This window comes from Hyperolius riggenbachi, chromosome 4 (assembly GCF_040937935.1).
Source record: "Hyperolius riggenbachi isolate aHypRig1 chromosome 4, aHypRig1.pri, whole genome shotgun sequence".
Taxonomy (NCBI): Eukaryota; Metazoa; Chordata; class Amphibia; order Anura; family Hyperoliidae; genus Hyperolius; species Hyperolius riggenbachi.
This window is the reverse complement of record NC_090649.1, coordinates 269,893,485-269,915,042: the sequence shown is the minus strand read 5'-3', so window position 1 is coordinate 269,915,042 and position 21,558 is coordinate 269,893,485. Positions and strand designations below refer to the sequence as shown.

General features: G+C 45.7%; 2 protein-coding genes across 2 annotated transcripts in view; one reads left to right on the top strand and one right to left on the bottom strand.

Annotated features, from left to right (window-relative positions):
• Nucleotides 1–6,498, bottom strand: part of LOC137570721 (glutamyl-tRNA(Gln) amidotransferase subunit A, mitochondrial-like) — a 78,313-nt gene extending 71,815 nt beyond the window's left edge. Inside the window, exon 1 of the mRNA XM_068279426.1 lies at nucleotides 6,353–6,498. Within this exon, the coding sequence (XP_068135527.1) occupies nucleotides 6,353–6,376 (24 nt within the window). The 5' untranslated portion in view covers nucleotides 6,377–6,498. The remainder of the gene's footprint in view (nucleotides 1–6,352) is intronic.
• Nucleotides 6,499–6,594: 96 nt separating this feature from the next.
• Nucleotides 6,595–21,558, top strand: part of RTN4IP1 (reticulon 4 interacting protein 1) — a 64,387-nt gene continuing 49,423 nt past the window's right edge. Inside the window, exon 1 of the mRNA XM_068279425.1 lies at nucleotides 6,595–7,212. Coding sequence (XP_068135526.1) covers nucleotides 6,951–7,212 — 262 coding nt within the window. The 5' untranslated portion in view covers nucleotides 6,595–6,950. The remainder of the gene's footprint in view (nucleotides 7,213–21,558) is intronic.

Genomic DNA, 21,558 nt, shown 5'->3' with positions numbered 1-21,558 from the left:
TCCCCCTCCAGGCCGCCATGGATAGTGGGGAATGATGTAATTCGGCTTCCAACTATTGCTGGAAGACGAATTACAGTGTTTTAAATGTAACTTCAGCTCCGTCTTCTGACGCCGCTGAAGTTACACTCTGTGCGCTGCTATAGCCGTAATACCTATTACGACCTATGGTGGCGCCGGCTGCGCCCAAGTCTCCTGCACTTGCTCCTTAGTGTTTGCTTCCAGCAGCGCGCACTAGGCAATGAGAACCACAACATCAGAAATCCCATCATGCTTTGCACAGCATCAGGGGAAAAATGCTCGGGCAGATTTCTTTGATGGGGCAGAGCTTAGCTTCTGTGCAGCTAAAAATGAGGCTTGGTTAAGAAAAACCAAGTTCTGATGCTGTGAAACTGTTAAAGAAACACCAAGCCTTTTTAGTGCTGCTGAGTAGATTTTTAGTCAGGAAGTTCACTTTAATCAAAGAGATGGAATGGCTCACTTACCAAGAAAGGTTAGATAAACTTGGCTAAAGGTTCGTATACACGTCCGATAAAGATCGTTCGTTACGAACGATTCGTGACGTTTACACGATATTCAAATTAGACCGAAAAGATCGTTCGTAATGAACGATTGTGTACACACGTGAACGATATAAGTATAAAGTACTGAACGACGAACGATAAAAAAATGCGTGCGCAAACGGGAGTGACGTTATGACAGGCAATAAGAACATGCGTACTACTCCACAGATAAACATTATCGGACGATCTTTGTACACACTGCATCGATTAAACGATTATCTTTCGAAAAAATCCGCCGGGTTGGATTGGTCGGATTGAACGATAACTGTCGTTATCGTCCAAAAAAAACGATCGTTGGAAAATTTGGAACGCACGATTATCAGTCCGATTGTCGTTATCGTTTGTTTTCGAACGATCGTTATCGTACGTGTGTACTCAGCTTAATTTAGCTTTCAAGAAAAGATTACTGAGAAGCGACCTAATTAACTTCTATAAATACATCCAATGCTATATAAAAGCTTGGCTAATTAGCTTTTTTCCATGGGTCTGTAAAAACTATATTGTACTGGACTATTAAATTGTAATGGTACGATCGCATCTGTGCATTAATGGTGTGGTGTGGCAGATTCCACTGAAATGGCACAAAACATGCTGTGTGCTTCCCGGACAACATGCGCATTTACAGCTGCAATGAAGCATACTTCTATGTACTGTATGCGTAGCGTCAAACTTGTACTGCTTGTGCTAACTTGTATACGACTTCTCTGCTTCCTTGCGATCATTAAAGCACAATGCAACGTGCACATGAAAGTGGTCTTAAAGTTGCATACAGATCTGGAATATTTGCAGCTCACTCAACATCTCCACCACTTAAAGGGACTCCGAGCAGTGCAGAAACTATGGAAAGATGCATATCATTTTAAAGCTCTTTTCTCCTCTTTACAATGATATATAAACCGCCGCCCTACGCCTTTTAGTTTTCGCTATTTTCGCGATTGAAATTGCCGCGGCCGCGATTTCAATCGCGAAAATAAAGAAAACTAAAAGGCGTAGGGCAAGGATTTAGGTGTCGCCAGAAAGAGGAGAAAGAGAGCTTTAAAATGATATCCATCTTTCCATAGTTACATTGTATTACAGAGGCCGACTTTTTCTGCTGATTGGAGCTGCTGACACTGGGGAAAGTGTCGTCCTGTGTAATACAATGTAACTATGGAAAGATGGATATCATTTTAAAGCTCTCTTTCTCCTTTTTCTGGCGACACCTAAATCGTCGCCCTACGCCTTTTAGTTTTCTTTATTTTCGCGATTGAAATCACGGCCGCGGCAATTTCAATTGCGAAAATAGCGAAAACTAAAAGGCGTAGGGCAGTGGTTTATATATCATTGGAAAGAGGAGAAAGAGATCTTTAAAATGATATGCATCTTTCCATAGTTTCTGCACTGCTCGGAGTCCCTTTAACCCTTCTGTCTGACGTTTGGGTGGCACATTTCATGGATTTACGGACAGGAGCTTGCCTGTAATTTTCATAGATAAAGTTATAAGGCGCTAGGCTACTTTAGAGGACAAAGCAGGAAACTTCATAGGGAACACTTTTCAAAGCTCCGTCTAACCCACAAAGTTTATTACAACCTATCCAAAACCTAGCAGTTAAAGAGGGTGCTGTCTACCCAATTACATTAGCAGAATTTCCCTATGAGATATCCTGCTGAGTCCCCTAAACTAGACTAGCGTCAGTTGTAGCATGAGACATGCGACAGCAGGGCCAGTCCTTTCATGAGGTGGCACACAAAGGAAGGGGGCACAATTTCTGACATTTGCTGGTGTCGATATGATACATTTTTAACAGATTATAATTGAATAGAATTTTTAGTTTTGGCTGAATCAGTCACAATTGGTAAATCCTGGGGCTCCCTCAGCCATACCCAGTAAGTGAGTAAAGGGGTGGGTGCCATTTTAAGGCCTCTTTTCCACGAACTGTTGAGCTGTGTGTTCAGCAAGTAGTTGACAGGCAGCAGTGAGCAGTTACCAGGCAGCGACAAGCAGTGAGCAGTTGTGAGAGTTTGAGAGGCATTTCACTGCCTAGAAACAGTTCGTGGAAAAGAGGCCTAAAGCACGCCTCAGGAGCAGGGCCGGATTTGTACTTTCCAGTGCCCTAGGCCTGCTGTCATCTACCCCCCCCCCCCCCCCCCCCCCGCCACCACCACTACCAAAAAACATTCTGACCAACACTGACTATCGATCATTGGTTTGAATGGGCTCATTTCAGTTGTGCTGCTCTGCCTCCCATTCAGCCAAGAGTCAGAGGATGCTCTGCCTGCTCAATAATTCCTGCAATTTCTGCTCCTGCCCGAATGTGCACAGCAGCCAATAGTGTTCTGGGAATGCATACTTGAGAAATGACGCTGATATATGTACTTGTCAAGAATGCATAACACTATACTGGCGTTGGTTGCTGTGCACATCTGGGCAGGAGCAGAAAACTTGCGCAAGTCGCAAGTGGCCAGAGCATGCGCTGCTTCTTTGTCCTCTGTGCGACTGGCTGCAGTCATAGCCACAGACAGGTGACAGGGAGCGTGAGTGGCCAGAGCATGCACTGCTTTTTTGTCCTCTGTGAGACTGGCTGTAGTCAGAGCCACAAACAGGTGACAGGGAGCGTGAGTGGCCAGAGCATGCGCTGCTTCTTTGTCCTCTGTGCGACTGGCTGCAGTCATAGCCACAAACAGGTGACAGGGAGCGTGAGTGGCCAGAGCATGCGCTGCTTCTTTGTCCTCTGTGAGACTGGCTGCAGTCATAGCCACAAACAGGTGACAGGGAGCGTGAGTGGCCAGAGCATGCGCTGCTTTTTTGTCCTCTGTGAGACTGGCTGCAGTCAGAGCCACAAACAGGTGACAGGGAGCGTGAGTGGCCAGAGCATGCGCTGCTTCTTTGTCCTCTGTGCGACTGGCTGCAGTCATAGCCACAAACAGGTGACAGGGAGCGTGAGTGGCCAGAGCATGCGCTGCTTCTTTGTCCTCTGTGAGACTGGCTGCAGTCATAGCCACAAACAGGTGACAGGGAGCGTGAGTGGCCAGAGCATGCACTGCTTTTTTGTCCTCTGTGAGACTGGCTGTAGTCAGAGCCACAAACAGGTGACAGGGAGCGTGAGTGGCCAGAGCATGCGCTGCTTCTTTGTCCTCTGTGCGACTGGCTGCAGTCATAGCCACAAACAGGTGACAGGGAGCGTGAGTGGCCAGAGCATGCGCTGCTTCTTTGTCCTCTGTGAGACTGGCTGCAGTCATAGCCACAAACAGGTGACAGGGAGCGTGAGTGGCCAGAGCATGCACTGCTTTTTTGTCCTCTGTGAGACTGGCTGCAGTCAGAGCCACAAACAGGTGACAGGGAGCGTGAGTGGCCAGAGCATGCGCTGCTTCTTTGTCCTCTGTGTGACTGGCTGCAGTCAGAGCCACAAACAGGTGACAGGGAGCGTGAGTGGCCAGAGCATGCGCTGCTTCTTTGTCCTCTGTGAGACTGGCTGCAGTCAGAGCCACAGACAGGTGGCAGGGAGCGCGAGTGGCCAGAGCATGTGCTGCTTCTTTGTCCTCTGTGCGACTGGCTACAGTCAGAGCCACAAACAGGTGACAGGGAGCGCGAGTGGCCAGAGCATGCGCTGCTTCTTTGTCCTCTGTGAGACTGGCTGCAGTCAGAGCCACAAACAGGTGACAGGGAGCGTGAGTGGCCAGAGCATGCGCTGCTTCTTTATCCTCTGTGCGACTGGCTGCAGTCATAGCCACAAACAGGTGACAGGATAGCTCAATGGAGAGAAACAGAGAACAGGTAAGTAGCAAACATCCTGTCAATACCCACTTTGGATGTTTGGTTGTAATTAGAGCGGACCTGAACTCAGAACTTCCTCTCTGCTTCAAAAGATACACAATAATATAACCTTTAAAAAACATTTCTTTGTTACAGCTGATACAAATCCTGCAATAAATCGGCAGTGTCTACTTCCTGCTTTCATGGAAGCAGACATATTGTTAACATCCTGTGCTTTCAAATTAGCTTAGATGTTGTGGCAGTCAGGGGACACAGGAGAGATCAAATTACAACGTCAGATTAGACACAGATGAGGGGGAATTACACAGGCTCTCTAAAAAAATACAAGGTAGATTTTTCTATGTTTTCCTTCTGTCCTGTGCAAGAGTTCAGCTCCACTTTAAAGCATCTGAATGATATTTATTTATATTTGAAAAATCTATGTATCTCTTTTGAATGCTGAAAGTACATATGGTGGTGTGCTCTAACATATGGACAGTATATAGGAACAAAGTCTTAAGAAGGCTTATTCACAGAAAGATTACTTTTTTTCTTTTAAGCCAATAAATGGTATCGTCCTCATTCAAAACTCTCTGCTTTCGCTGTGGCTAAAATGGTACAATGCTTTACTGCTACAGGAAAGGAGAAGGATGCCAAACTATACAGACTAGCATAGAGGTAGTAACAGCTCAGGTGACAGTGACAGTTTAGCAATGAAAGTAAAGCAAACAGCATTTTTATTCCTCTCATAGATGGTAGGAACAGAAAATGAGTCAGGAAAGAGTTAACTGAGACCACTGCTGGCTAGGAAGAAAAAAAACCCTAAAGCCATAAATTTAAGTAGACTAGAGATAAGAAAGTGTAATTTAGAGCTGCTGGGGTCAGTGTCACAACTATAAAGGAGAAAGTGAAGAAATTAGCAGGGTTCACTCATGTCTTTGAATGCCTGCATTAAAACTCAGCGGAACTTAGTTCTTTCTGCTTTGTAATGTAAATCCCTGGTATTTCTCACATCAACTTGTATAATCATGATAAGAGGAATTGATCATCAGATTAGGTGACAGTAGATGTTGATTGAGAGAGAGACTTGCTGGAATTGGGGAACTCTGGAATTCAGCTATTAGTGCAGAGCAGGGCGCTGGCTGGCTGCGCTGCGGGACCAGAAGAGGTGATTAATTTTGACATATGACCTCTTCTCTCTCCAAGTCATGCCGCCCTTCTTATCTTATCTGATTTTATCGCCCTAGGCCGTGACCTTTGGGGCCTTTCCAGAAATCCGGCCCTGCTCAGGAGTACATTTGAAATCGGCGCCGGTAGACTTGGTCGCAGGATACAGCTGTTATACGGGTGATCCTGCTTCTGCACAAGTCCGGGACGTTTTAATTACTATTCCCCCTCCAGGCCGCCATGGATAGTGGGGGAATGAAATAATTCGGCTTCCAGCGATTGCTGGAGGCCGAATTATTGTGTTTTTTAAGCAACCTTCTGACGGAGCCGGCGTTACTCATTGAGCGCTGCAATAGGAGTGATTCCTATTGTAGTCTATGGAGGCGCCGGCTGCGCCCAAATTTAGCAGCGCTGAAAAGCACTGCTCCGCGCCTCAGGCAGCAAAAAGAATTTCCTGCGAGATAGCACTGTTATACCTAGTAAACACAATGAGATTTTCAGGCAGGATCTGGCAGAAAATCTGCCTGAAAATTTTATCGTGTGTACCAGGCATTATCTTCAAAATAAAGGTATTTAGGAACACATATGGTTACCTCCATGACTACAGGGTAAGCCTCAATTTTCTAAAAGTAAAGACGGGGCAGGAGCTTTAACCCATACAGCATGTTTGAAAAAATGCTTTGGAAAGAAAAATAGCTCTGTTCAAGTGCTAACTCAACTCAGTAGCATCTCATAAGATAAATACAGCTATACAATGGACATTCTCATACTGCACACTAACATATCTAATAAAGGAAACGTATATAAATAGCTCCTATAGCCACAAAAGAAATTAAAACATTGCAATTCATATAATCCGATATCAAGACATTTTTTCCTATTCGCCACTCACCTCGTGCACACTTATTCCAAGCATACCTTTCACCTGAGTTGCTTTTATTAGTATATACTATACACTACATAGAAATAGAAGTAAGGTAGATAAAAGGCATCCACGGGTTTGCACTTGAAAGGGGGCAGACATGTGTTGGTTGGCAAAGAAGCCCAACGTCAAACGGAATGATTCGATTGGCCGATGCTGCAGTGACCCCGCATCTGATTGGATAGCATGGGACCGAGGCTCGGAACGCGGATGTGCATAGAGGACACTGGAGGAGAGGGCATTATAGAGTAGAAAATATATTATTCCCATGAGTTTTGCTGAAAGTAGCATAAAACGGCACAGCTGGATACTTACACCAGTTGCAATGTACCAGAGTGTAGTACGGCTCGGTAAGCGCCTTCCTAGAAAAGTGTATTTGATGTGAGTTCAGGAAGAGGTTTCCAGCCAGGTCCCTCAGTGTATTTCCCTCACCACCTGCTGTAGTCATGAAATAATGGGCACCTGTCTCATGAACTGGACATTGCTGCTCTCTTAAGAAGCACTGACCTTTGGCAGTAATATATTTGGAACGAATGCACTAGGTATAGTTTATTCTGGTATTAGCAATATGGCTTGTATCAGACCATTTTTGTGTGCTTCCACTTTGGCTAAAAGTGCAATGGCAGCACTGAAGACTGGAAGGAGCAGAGAGATTCACGTGTCTTCTGTACAGAACACGATTATGCCAGCATGGGTAATCGACAGATATGGGAAGAATGATGTTCTGCGTTTTAATGAAAATATGATTTTTCCTGTCATCCATTACCCCAATGAAGTCATGATTAAAGTCCATGCTGCAAGTGTTAACCCTATTGATGTCAATATGAGAAGTAAGTAGTATATCTGTAATATAATGTCATTTCTAACTATGAAGGCTAATGCCTGATTAATCAATAGAGTTAGTAATAATTCGGGCTTTTATGCAACATGGAATGCGCCATCTCAGTTAAACAGCTGTCATGTCATTAGTCCGTAGTTTCTAAATATGTTTAGCCTGTGCAAAAATATGGTTCAGTCCCACAGTTGGTACACACACATCCAATTTCACTACCTCCATTGAGTATGAGAGCTTACCTACAAAATCTGTTCATAGTTTTCACAATCTGCTGGCCCACATACTACATGGAGGTGGTAAAATTGGCCAATCAAAATTAGATGTTTGTATGCAGCCTAAAGCCTGGTACACACCTTCAATTTTGATTGGCCAATCACTGACCAGTTTTATCGCCTCCATGTAGTATGAAGGTCAATTGATTTTGCATACTATGAGTAGATTGTGTAGGTAAGCTCTCAAACTTTAGTCACATGGTAAAATTGATTAGTGATTGGCCAATCAAAGTAGAAGGTGCGCACCAGAAAAAAAAATGAATTTGAAGCTCATCTTCACCTTGATTAATCTGTAATTACTTTATTGAGGCCTGGAACTCACTAGCAGTGCTTTTCTGAGCGCTTTGTGATTTGAAAAGCTCTCAGGGCTTATTCACACAGGAGGTGTTTTCGGCTTGTTTTCGCCAGGGTGCATTTTTTAAAAACGCTCCCCGACCGCGCGGACAATGAATGTCTATCAGAAGGTTCATATCAGCGCGGAATGTGCACTGTCCGTTCAGTAAAGAGGTGTGTGTACCATTTTTGAAAACCCTCACAAAATCACTTTGTGTAGGGATTGCGTTCGTGTTTTTAAAGAGACTCTGTAACAACATTTTCAGCCTTATATATTTTATCCTATAAGTTCCTATACCTGTTCTAATGTGGTCTGGATTACTGCAGCCTTTTCTAGTTGCACTGTCTCTGTAATATATCTAATCTTCTTTTCTTTGTCAAGCTTTGTTGACCCAGAGAGGAATACATTGGGCTCTATTCTCAAAGACTTCCCGCATGCGGTAAAGTACATGCGGGAAGTTACCGACCAAAACACCGCCACATTGAAATTCACTAAATTTACTGCATGTTTTTTCCGCATGCGGTAAATGTGCGGGATTCATGCGGAATAATTTCGGCAAAAGTCGGTATTTTCGGCAAAAAAAAAAAAAAGGTGGTGGAGGAGGACAACGAGGGACTGATTATCCTGAAGGCGGCTGGAGGAAGCCCCAGGTATGTATAAAACTTTAATTTCATCTGTCTCAGGTTTACTTTGTTACACCGTAGTGCTATACTCTACATATGCACTCTCCACAGAGCTGCAGGGAATCCACTGAGAATGTTGTGCACATTGAACACAGAGGTGTTGTCTATCACCCATAAACCTTGTTCAGATTGTACATGTATAATGTGTAATAGAGGAAGAATCTCCTTATTCCCCTGCAGAGTACCTGGACATCACTCTTACATGTACCCACAGTTACATTGCCTAGGGCCTGATCCATCTTTAGATTGTGCATGAAGAATGTGTAACAGAGGAAGAATCTCCTCATTCTCCTGCAGAGTACCTGCACATCATTCGTACATCTACCCACAGTCACATTGCCTAGGGCCTGATCCATGTTCAGATTGTGCATGAAGAATGTGTAACAGAGGAAGAATCTCCTCATTCCCCTGCAGAGTACCTGCACATCATTCTTACATGCACCCACAGTTACATTTCCTAGGGCCTGATAGATGTTCTTTGTTCCGGTCTGTACCTTTTGCAAGTACTCTTACCAAGGACTAGTTTTAGTCTAAAGGGAATAAATATGGCAGTCTCCATATCCTTCTCACTTCAGTTGTCTTGTAAAATTCCTAAGCGTTGGCAGTTAAGAGACGAATTTCATGTTACATACTTTTAATCAACAACATTGTAATATGCAAATTAGAGGAGTCGGAGTGAAGGAGTCGGAGTCGGTGGAATCCTAAACTGAGGAGTCGGAGTCGGTGGATTTTTGGACCGACTCCACAGCTCTGTACACATCCACATACACACACACGCACGCACGCACGCACGCACGCACACACACACACACACACACGAAATGACAAAGAGGGATCCAGGAGATCACAGTGACTCGATTGGTATGTTTTTTATTGTACAAATCGGACAGTACAGATTCTCTTTAAGAATAGATGCTTTCTATTTATTCTTTTCCGGGTCAAAGAGTTCACTTCCTGACTTGCGTCAGGGAGTGAATTACAAAACCGTTTGGAAAAAATGCTTAGAAAACCGCTAAGCACAAAAACTAATCGCCCACCCAAGCGCCGGGAATCGAAAAAAAAAAGACGCCTCAAAAAAAGCCCACTGTCGACGGACATGCGAGCCGAACGCAATGTGAACAAGGCCTTAGTGCCCATTCACACTAGAAGCACATTTCTGAGCGTTTTGCGATTGATTCACGGTTTTTAAAATTGCGGAAAAATCGTTGCGATTTTTCGTGTATGTGATCGCAAAATAATTTTTACCACGATTTTAATGAAAGTGAGTGGAAGCAATTTTAAAAAATGTTAACCGCAAAACGCTTATAGAAGCGCTTTTAGTGTGAATTTGCCCTTACTAATGTAATGCTATGGGTGTGATCCCACTTGAGAGATGTGATTTTATAAAACCCTCCATAGCATTGCATTAGCAAGAGCTTTTTCAAATCACTAGGCTTAGAAAAGCGTAGATCCAAAAGAAGCGCCGGGAAAAAATGGCATACAGCGACAGTCTCCCCAGGCTCCGGCAAACGCTAGAGCTCCAGGTCTACGCTGTCTTCTCTGTAATGCCGCAGACACTACTTTCTGATTCAGTGTGAGCAGCACTGTAGAGAGAAGAAACAGCGTAGACCTGGAGTTCTAACGTCTACTGAAGACCGGAGTCTGGAGAGGTGAGTGTTCAGCTGTATCTTTCCCTGCGCTTACTCTCCCAGTGAAAGGAGGAGGTTCCTGAGGTGGGGACAGAGGATAGGAGTTGGCCCCCACTCCCTGTGCCCTTCTGCAACACTTTGCCCCGGGCAGCTATTCCCTCTGCAACACTAGCCCTCCTCCCGCCCCAGCACAGGCAGCCGGGCAACTCACCCTCCCACCCCAACACAGGGAGCCAACAATTCAAACGAAATAAATAACAAATTTAACAAAACTATAAACAGCCCTGCGCCATAATTTCCTCTCTGTATTATGCGAGTTTCTGTGCGCCATAGTGTTAGGCTTGCAAACGGTAAATTAGGCTTTTCCATACATTTGAATGGCGCGCCAGAAAGTAGCCGTGGAGCTATGCGCCACTTTTTCCTGCTCCGTCAGAAAAGGCTGCTAGTGGGGTTGAGCCCTGACTAGCCCAGGCATGGGCAAACTTGGCCCTCCAGCTGTTAAGGAACTATGAGTCCCAGAATGCATTGCAGGAGTCTGACAGCCACAGTCATGACTCATAAAGGCAAATGCATTGTGGGACTTGTAGTTCTGTAACAGCTGGAGGGCCAAGTTTGCCCATGCCTGCTCTAGCCTGTTTCTATTCAGCTCCACTTAAGCTGGTTTCTGCACAGCAAAAATGCACATACAGTTGAATCTGAAGCTTATTTCTATTTTTTTTTTACATTTACACTGCTACCATTATGTTGCATTGCAAGGGGCAATATAATCATATCACAATGCGCTGTGGTTATTTTGTGATGGTAAATTCACTTTCACATCTGTGGTGTGGTGTAGCGGATTTTGTTAGAATGATACACAGCATTTACCAAACAATGTGAGTACTTACGACTGCGATGAAGCATACCTTTATGTACTATATGCTTCACTGTATGCATTGTATCACACTTATAATGCACTACGACTTTTCCCGTTACGTTGTGATCCTGTAGCCTTAAAGGACAACTGAAGCGAGAGGAGTATGGAGGCTGCTATATTTACCGGTATTTCCTTTTAAGCAATACCAGTTGCCTAGCTAGCCTGTTATTGCCGCGGAAGCAGGGCTGTGGAGTTGGTACAAAAATCCTCCGACTCCTCAGTTTAGGATTCCACCGACTCCGACTCCTCTAATTTGCACATTACAATCTTGTTGATTGAAAGTATGTAACATGAAAATCGTCTCTTAACTGCCAATGCTTAGGAATTTTAAAAGACAACTGAAGTGAGAAGGATATGGAGACTGCCATATTTATTCCCTTTAGTCATAGTCTAAAACTAGTCCTTGGTAAGAGTACTTGTAAAAGGTAAAGACCAGAACAAAGAACATCTATCAGGCCCTAGGCAATGTAACTGTGGGTGTGATAACTGTAGTAAGAGTGATGTGCAGGTACTCTGCAGGGGAATAAGGAGATTCTTCCTCTATTACACATTCTTCATGCACAATCTGAACCAGGTTTATGGGTGATAGACAACACCTCTGTGTTCAATGTGCACAACATTCTCAGTGGATGCCCTGCAGCTCTGGGGAGAGTGCATATGTAGAGTATAGTACTACTGTGTAACAAAGTAAACCTGAGACAGATGAAATTAAAGTTTTATACATACCTGGGTCTTCCTCCAGCACCCTTCAGGCTAATCAGTCCCTCGCTGTCCTCCTCCACCACCTGGATCTTCTGCTATGAGTCCAGGTACTTGAGCCTGTCTGGCGTAGTGCGCATGCACACACTCCGCCGCCGGGAGCGTACTACACCTGCACAGCACTATTGTGCCGGTGCAGAATGTTCCTGGCTGTGGAAGCGGCATGTGGACGGACTGCGCTGACTGGCTGAATTACCGGGACTCATAGCAGAAGATCCAGGTGGTGGAGGAGGACAGCGAGGGACTGATTAGCCTGAAGGGGGTTGGAGGAAGCCCCAGGTATGTATAACACTTTTCTTTTCATCCTTCTCAGGTACCATTTAAAGAGAGTCTGAAGCGAGAATAAATCTCGCTTCAGACCTCATAGATAGCAGGGGCATGTGTGCCCTTGCTAAACCGCCGCTATCGCGCCGCTAAACGGAGGTCCCTTCACCCCCAAATCCCCCTCCTTGCAGCGCATCCCCTTTTCCTGGTTGGGGCAGGGCTAACCGCCGCAGCCCTGCCCCACGCGTGTCTGTCAGCGCGTATCTCCGCCTCTCCCCCGCCCCTCTCAGTCTTCCTTCACTGAGAGGGGCAGGGGAGAGGCGGCGATGTGCCGCTGATAGACACGACTGGAGGCAGGGCTGCAGCCGTTAGCCCTGCCTCCAGGAACGACCAATTCCATGACCAAGTGTTGCGGGGGTGGGTGTGGGGGTGAAGGGACCCCCGTTTAGCCGCGGGATAGCGGCGTTTTAGCAGGGGCACACATGCCCCTGCTAACTATGAGCTCTGAAGCGACATTTATTCTCACTTCAGAGTCTCTTTAATTCGTAGTCACCAAACCAAATTTTAACAACATATCAAATTATTTGATTTCATGAGCAAAGAGAGTGCGTACATTTACATTTGCATAAATCAGAATCAACGCAGAATTATTTCCATCTCATTGACCAGCTCTATTAGTGACACGGCTACACATCAGGCTTTATACTTAAAGGGATACTGTAGGGGGGTTGGGGGAAAATTAGCTGAACTTACCTGGGGCTTCTAATGGTCCCCCGCAGACATCCTGTGTTGGCGCAGCCACTCACCGATGCTTCGGCCCCGCCTCCGGTTCACTTCTGGAATTTCTGACTTTAAAGTCAGAAAACCACTGCGCCTGCACGCCCGTGTCCTTGCTCCCGCTGATGTCACCAGGAGTGTACTGCGCAGACACAGACCATACTGGGCCTGCGCTGTGCGCTCTTGATGACATCAGCGGGATCGAGGACACGGCAATGCAGGCGCAGTGGTTTTCAGACTTTAAAGTCTGAAATTCCAGAGGTGAACCGGAGGCGGGGCCGGAGCATCGGTGAGTGGCTGCGCCAACACAGGATGTCTGCGGGGGACCGTTAGAAGCCGCAGGTAAGCTCATTTTCCCCCGACCCGCCCCCCTACAGTATCCCTTTAAAGCATAGATGTTATTTAGTATATATGAGGTTCCTGTGTACACATCATATATACACTCACAATCAGATGTGTATATCTGACTTTAAAAATACGGGGACTGCTTTATTGAAGCAGCACAAGTAACTAATTTTGATTAGTTTATTTCATTTTTGTGAACTAACCACAGCTATTACTGTGTATATAAATTATTTATGATGACTATTATCTGAGAAATAGAACATTTTATCATATTTTCTATTTTAATTACAGTTTACATTCATTAGGAGTCGGAGTCAGTGCATTTTTTTCTGACTCCGACTCAAGGCACCCAAAATTGCCCCGACTCCGACTCCACAACTCCGACTCCACAGCCCTGCGCGGAAGTCCGATGGTGACACACTGTTGACTTTGGGCTCTATTCACAAAGCATTACCACATTGGCTGAAAACAGCTGAAGCAGCTGATTTTACTGATCACCTTCCCAAATTACAATTCACTAAACCTATTATCACAGAAAAAATTAGTCACCAACTACTGAGCTAAATTACTGACTTGTGCAGTAATTGCCTCAAGAAATGTCAAGAAATTGCAATTCACAAAGATCGGTATTTTTCTCCAGCTCATAACCGCCGATAACTCGATTTCTCCATGCTGTCTCTGTGCGGTAACTTGCCAGACAGCCTTTGGGGAGAACCCAACAGCCAAAAGGGAGAGCCACACAGCCCTGCTTCTCACTCTGATGTGAAGCGAAAGGGTATTGGGTGGGACTTTCACTCTATCAGGGCTGGTGCACACCAAAGCGGTTCTGGAGCGTTTTTTAAAAACTCTTGCAGGGGGAAAACCGCTTGGCTAATGAAAGTGAATGGAATGGTGCACACCAGAGCGGTTAGTTTTTTCCACAAACGCAAACTCGGGGGCTGCAGCATTTTTTAGATTTCTGAGGCATTTCTGCCTCAATGTTAAAGGAATACTGTAGGGGGGGTCGGGGGGAAATGAGTTGAACTTACCCGGGGCTTCTAATGGTCCCCCGCAGACGTCCTGCGCCCACACAGCCACTTACCGATGCTCTGGCACCGCCTCCGGTTCACTTCTGGAATTTCAGACTTTAAAGTCTGAAAACCACTGCGCCTGCGTTTCCATGTCCTCGCTCCCGCTGACATTACCAGGAGCGTACTGCGCAGACCCAGACCATACTAGGCCTGTGCAGTACGCTCCTGGTGACATCAGCGGGTGCGAGGACACGGCAATGCAGGCACAGTGGTTTTCAGACATTAAAGTCTGAAATTCCAGAAGTGAATCGGAGGCGGGGCCGGAGCATCGGTGACTGGCTGCGTGTGCACAGGATGTCTGCGGGGGACCATTAGAAGCCCCGGGTAAGTGCAACTCATTTTCCCCTGACCCCCCTACAGTGTTCCTTTAAAGTATAGGAAAGTGGAAAACCGCTCTGATAAACTCTAGATCAGAGCAGTTTTCCAGGCGTTTTTATTACAGAAGCTGTTCAGTAAAAGCTTTTACTGTAACAATATTTGAAATCGGCTACCCAAAAACACTCCAAAAAAACACTAGGCATGTTTAGAAAACCTCTCTGAACATGCCTAGAATCGCTCTGAAATCTTTTTGCGGATCTGCTTTTGTTTCGCGGATCTGCTAGAGGTTTTTGGTGTGAGGAAGGTGACATTTGGGGGGCTTTTTTGCATCCCTTTTAGATGTGAAAATCTTTATTATGGGATACAGAAGAGCTCCCCCTGGTGGCTGCAGCACATCTAAAGGGATGACTGGGATGCACAGGACAGAAAACCTCTGAGTGATACACGCAGTTCCCTGACCTGCTACACACTGGTAAGTGACACTTACCAAGCAGGGCTTAGTGAATTGACGTAAATTACAGAACGTATGCCTCATGCACAAAATCTTTAGTGAATTTGGGAAAAAAAGTGTAAAATACTGAATGAGGTATTTTACCGAACAAATTGATTTTACCGAATTGCCCTTTGTGAATAGAACCCTTTTTTTGCAGGACAAGAATAGGGATGGTCAATGAGATGCAAATAGTCCCAGTCTGAAAGAGGCCTTAAAGTGTACTAGAGATGAATATAAAAAAAAAATGCATACATGCCTGAGGCTTCCTCCAGCCCTCTCTGGCCTGATCGCTCCTTTGGCGCTGTCCTCAGCCTCCTTGATCTTCCATGAGGGGCCTTGGTATCTTTGGCCAGTAGGGCTAATCAGCCCCAACTGGCCAAGATACCAGGACCCCTTACGGAAGATCGAGGAGGCAGAGGATGGCATTGAGAGAGCGATGATGCCTGGAAGAAGGCCCAGGTATGTATGAATTTTTTTTATATTCATCTCTCATCCTTTAAACAACTGAAGTGAGAGTGGTATGGAGGCTGCCATGTTTATTTCCTTTTAAAGCAATACCAGTTGCCTGGCTATCCTGCAAATCCTTTGCTTCTAATACTTTTAGCCATAGACCCTTTTGAAATGGAAATAAATATGGCAGCCTCCATATTCTTCTCACTTCAGCAGTCTTATAAAAGGAAATTAATATAGCAGCCTCCATATGCCTCTCATTTCAGTTGTCCTTTAACCTCCTTAGCGGTAACCCCGTGCTACACACTGGGTAGCCACCACGGAGGATCACATGGCCCCAGGGCTGTAAAAAAACAAAACTGGTGCAATACTCTTTAGCTAGAGGTTCGCTAGCTAAGCGTATGCACAATGTTGCTCCGGTCCCCCGCGATCGCCCGTAATTCCGGTATACGTACCCCCCAGCGTTCCCACGCCGGCGCACCCACCCAATCGGCTCCAGGCTTCGCGATGACGGCGATCTGGATTGCGGATGACGTCGATGACGTCATCTCCGATCGTCGCCATAGCAACGCCGGAAGCCAATCGGGAAACTACGCTTTCTGCGGGATCGTGGCGAGGTATGTATAGCCGGCGGCGGGCATGGGGGGACCGGAGCAACCCTGTACATACGCTTACCTAACGAAATGCTAGCTAAAGCGTTTAAAATTTTTTTTTTTGAGGCAAATAACCTCCTGGCGGACGCAGCCTCAGAAACTGTGTACCGCCAAGGGGGTTAAAGCATACCAAAGCCGAATTAAGATGAAGCGGGCATTACTGCACAGGCGATGACCAGGCTGCGCATGTCCTACAGCCCATGGCCGGGAATGCACTATGCAAAATGTAGTCATGATGTCATGTGCAGTGAGGCTGCGGCCTGTAGCTCCCGCGCAGTCCGGCCAGCGCCTGTGCGGTAATGCCCGACTTCGGGGACCTGGTAGAGGCTGCCAGGAGGCATTTAAGTAGGATTTGGAGGCAGAGAGGAGAACAGGGGGAGTGGTGGGCATCAGGACAGCTGACAGTATATGCCTGCTGCCCACGTTTCATCTTAATTCGGCGCAGATATCCTTTAAACCTGCAAACTCTGGAGGTGCTTAGTAGGTTGCTGACCTGGAACAAGCCTGCAGCAATTGAAGTTTGAAAAGCATGAAATCCACTGGCTTTCTAGGTAGTGATTTCAGAATCGAGATGCCAGTTCCAGAGTTTTTTTTTCAAAATTTACAAATATAGACAAGAACAAAAAAAGCATAGGAGGAAGAGGGATAAGGACAAAATAACTGCAATATACTTCCTTGATGTGTGTACCCATGTTTATATCATTATGTCACAGCATGCCTCAAGTTCTATACTGTTTCTATAATGTCTAGGCAGGTGTTAAAATGGCATTGTACATTGATGACAAATTGTGCTGAGGTAGTTGTTCCAGCTTCAAATACAGTACAAAGGCTCTCACTAATGTTGATTTCTCTTCTGTCCATAATCCATAATCTGCTGTCCATGCTCATAATTTTCATGAGGGTCGTTTCACTTTGAGCCGTTGATAGACTTCAGGATCTTAATCCTGCAGAGTTGGCCCTCCTATGTTGAGCTTACTCATAGGTTTATTTGTCTACCTCCTATTTAAATCTTTGCATTCTTCAGTACAGTTGACTGCATATATAAAGATGCCTCATTTGCGTTTAGGTGCTGGATGTTAGGATGTGATGTTTTTTCTTAAACATCCTTCAGCGTTTCTCTAACATTCTAGCCATGTATTGAATTAAAGACACATGTAGGAGGCGCCCATAAGAAAACTTTTTGTGAAATTTGGTAAGAATTTCTCATCTTACCTTAAGGCTGGTTTCACAGTGGGATGTTAAAGTCCCACGTTACAGCAGCCAGTAACGCAGCCTAACTCACAGCACTGTAAAATCATTGTGCTGTTCACAGTGCACACGTTGCGTTACATTGTAACGCAGCACGTTTAAACAAAGTGCTGCATGCTGTACGTTATACTGGGCTAAGCCACGTTAGACTGTTTGCACATGCTCTGTAATGCTGGAGGAGGAGGACTTCCCTCCTCCTCCACGACCAGCCTTAGGCTACTTTCCCACCAAGACGTTGCGTTTTAGGGGACGTTAAGGTCGCATAACGTGCCCCTAACGCAACGCATGGTGGTGTTGAAGTTGTACGTCAGATTGAGCTGCGTTATGCAGCTCTCAAAGCAGCCGCTCCAGGTTAGTGATAGGAAGTCCGGATCTTTTTAAGGATTCGGATCATTTGAATCGGATCATTGAAAAGATCCGGATCTTTGAACCAAATCATTTGAGTCATTTTACTAGGGAAGCAGACTGGGTGAAATGACTAGCAGGACAGGACTTTCCCTGCACTGTACATTCTGTATGTTCCTGTTTCTTCCAGACAGACATCCACTGTGACCCGAATCTTTCATTGTGATGATCCGGATGATTCGACTCACAAAAAAGATTCGGATCAAATGAACGATTCGTTCATGATCCGGACAACACTACAGTTCCACCAGGAGTCTCCACAGTGCAGTGAATATTAATTAGCCATGTGGCTGGCCGCGGAGGAGGAGGAGAGACCTCCTCCACCAACATTACTGAGCATGTGCAAACAGTCTAACGTGGCTTAGTCCAGTATAACGTACAGCATACAGCACTTTGTTTAAACGTGCTGCGTTACTATGTAACACAACGTGTGCACTGTGAACAAGCACATTGATTTTACAGTGCTGTGAGTTAGGCTGCGTTACTGGCTGCTGTAACTTCGAACTTTAACGTCCCACTGTGAAACCAGCCTAAAAGAAGACTCATAGCTTAATTTCTAAAAAATGGTAAACACGATTTATTAACCCCTTCGGGACCAGCTGCCTATTAAAGACCAGGCATTGTACATGCAGGAGGGGGGGAGGCACATTTGGGGGGGTCAGGCAGCTGGATCCCTACTATGGTCCCCCCCTGGGTGGCCAGGTGTCCCCCGTATTGTTGGCAGCCTTTACTCACCCCCCAGACTCCAGCGATGAGCAGCTGTAGACACCTCCGCTCTCGCTTGCTTTCTGGCTCTTACTGACGCTTACTGACGTCATCAAGCCGGGACCCGGCACTTAGCATCAATACAGCAGGGATGCCGGCCAGAGCAGAGGGAGCGCCGATCGTCGGGGGGAACGGCAGGAAGGTGAGTGGATCCTCTTCTTTCCCCCCCTACCGCCGCAGCTCTGTAAGTGATCACTATGATCCGCCGGCGATCATAGTGATCACCAGCCATACGCAATGGCTGCTGATCACTGAGGGGAGATGGCAGCTGTCATATGACAGCTTAATCTCCCCTCTCCGGTGCGCACAATTGCGTCGGGACGGTTCGTTAACACAGACGTTGAATCAACGTCCAGTCAGGGCGGGAGTACCACCTGCTGGACGTAGATTCAAACTATGTCGGTCCCCAAAAGGTTAAGCATTTTGGACGACAACGCGTTTCACAACCAAACAGATAAAGCCCAGGCTTCTGATACATAGCTAATTGGCACGTTGTCATCCGAAGTGCTTAATAAATCGTGTTTACCATTTTTTAGAAATTGAGCTATGAGTCTTCTTTTAAGGTAAGACGAGAAATTCTTACCGAAATTAAAGTTTTTTTTTTTCATGGGCGCGTCCTACATGTGTGTTTAATATGTTCATGTCACCCTACCTGGTGGGTTATTCCCCACTATAATCTTATTGGGCGAGGGTTTTTGGAGCAGCGACCGACATCTACTTACCTAGGCCGAGTGGGGACTGCACTTCCCCACATGTGCATACGAGTGGTTGCCTTTGGAAGCAACCCACAATTGTGAGTATATACTCTCCTAACCTTTGACCCATTGTGTTACAATATCACACGATGTCGGGCTCCCGGCGTCCTTGTGTTTTTTCTGTGTTTCGCTTGCATGTATTGAATTGCTGTGTTCTGTGTTTTCTGACAGAAGCCTACTCTTGGTAGTCAATAATGCATAAGGCTTCTCTGAGGTGTCTGTACTCTGTTTCTGTGCTGGGAGTTATTACCTCCGCCCAGTGTGGTAGAGTTTGAATATCACCAAGCTTGTGCCCCAGTGGGTGTTGAAAGTCAAGAATTACATCCATGTTTATAGGTTTCATGTAAATATCTTTGTCTACGTATCCTCCCTCTTTGACATGTAGCTTACAGTCCAAGACATTTTTTGTGAACTTCATAATTTTATCTACTAAATTTGTGTTCAGTGAAAGGTTGTACCTCACATGTTTTGATTTTGACTCATGTCATGCACATACCTAAAGATGTGATTTAGTGTTGGTCGCTTGAATGTATTCATAGCTCTCATTTCCTCCTCCTCCATATGTAGGTTTGCTACAGTGGAAAACACTGATGGTGCAGCTTTGTTTTTGTCTCTGTTCAAAAGATTGTGTGCAGTCTCAGTTTCTTCCACAATAGCTATGAATGTTTACAGGGATGTGACTTTGTAGGCCACTATAGTGAGTACATTTGAATTCGGCGCCGGTAGACTTGGGCGCAGGATCCAGCTGTTATGTGGCTGGTCTGTCTTCTGCACAAGTCCGGGCAGAATTGATTACTATTCCCCCTCCAGGCCGCCGTGGATAGTGGGGGACTGCTTCTTCCGACGGCTCCGACGTTACTCACTGAGCGCCGCTATAGACTGAATCCCTTTATAGTCTATGGCGGCGCTGGCTGCGCCCAAATCTAGCAGCGCTGAAAAGCACTGCTCCGACTATAGTCTCCACTGTCCCTAAAATGTATACACTGACCTTCATGACCATCTCTTCAGAATTTTGAACTGTGCTGTGAATCGAGATGCTAGTCAGATTATTGGACGTGATGTGTGTCGGTGAGTTGATAGTGGTAATGATAGGTGTGAGTGGTGTGCCTTTCTACTGTTTTTTTGTTGGTCACATAAGCATGGTGTAGCAGTTCTGGGTAGAAGCAGCAAAACAAGGCAGGGATGATGGCTGTTTGCTTTTCTATCTGCTTGTGGGGTCTCTACTTAGCAATTTTTATGTGATTGGTTTATTGAAACAGCTGTTCCATAACAGAGAAGAGGGTATTCAACAGTTTCTTTGTCATTAACATTCAATCATGTTTTATCTTGTTTGCCTTTTGGAATTGGTATGCACCTTCAGCCAGTCTCTTGAACAAATGATATCTGCATAATGATGACAATAAGCTAAACCGGTGGGGTAAATAATAGGATTATTTGAATCTCAGCTCTGCCTGTTCAGTGAGCCAGCACCTATTCAGTAGGAGACCTTGGGCAAGACTCCCTAACGCTGCTACTGCCTATAGAGTGCGTCCTAGTGGCTGCAGCTCTGGCGCTTTTAGTCCGCCAGGAGAAAAGCGCAATATAAATGTTCTGTGTCTGATTGCCTGTACGTTCAAAATTCCTCGGATTTACTTTATTGGACCTGAAGAAATGATCCTGAACAAATGGTGAAGTATCTTCTAGAACAGAGATGCCCACCTGTGATCTTCACCACTTTTTTTTAATGTTCACTTTCCATCAGGGGCGTAGCAATAGGGGTTGCAGCGGTAGCGACCGCATCGGGGCCCTTGGGCCAGAGGGGCCCCGAAGGGCCCTCCCTCAACTGCAGTATTAGCTTTCTATTGGTCCTGTGCTCATAATAATCATTTCTATAGACACATTGAATAGTGGTAATCAATAACACACTGTCCCCCATCCCCTTCTTGCACCTCAGACACTGTGGTTGCCATTGGCAGGTTTTGGTGCGCCGTATCCATTGTTATGTATAGAGTGCTTGGGGAGGCCCCATGTAAAACTTGCATCGGGGCCCACAGCTCCTTAGCTACGCCACTGCTTTCCATACTACAATAGAATCTCATTATAGTAAGCTCTGATATGGTAAACCTTTGGCTATAGTAAACTTAGTCCTCAGGTCCCGACCATGCATCTGTATAAATATACAATGTATGACCAATTCTGATATAGTAAACTGCTTCGCCAGGTTTCT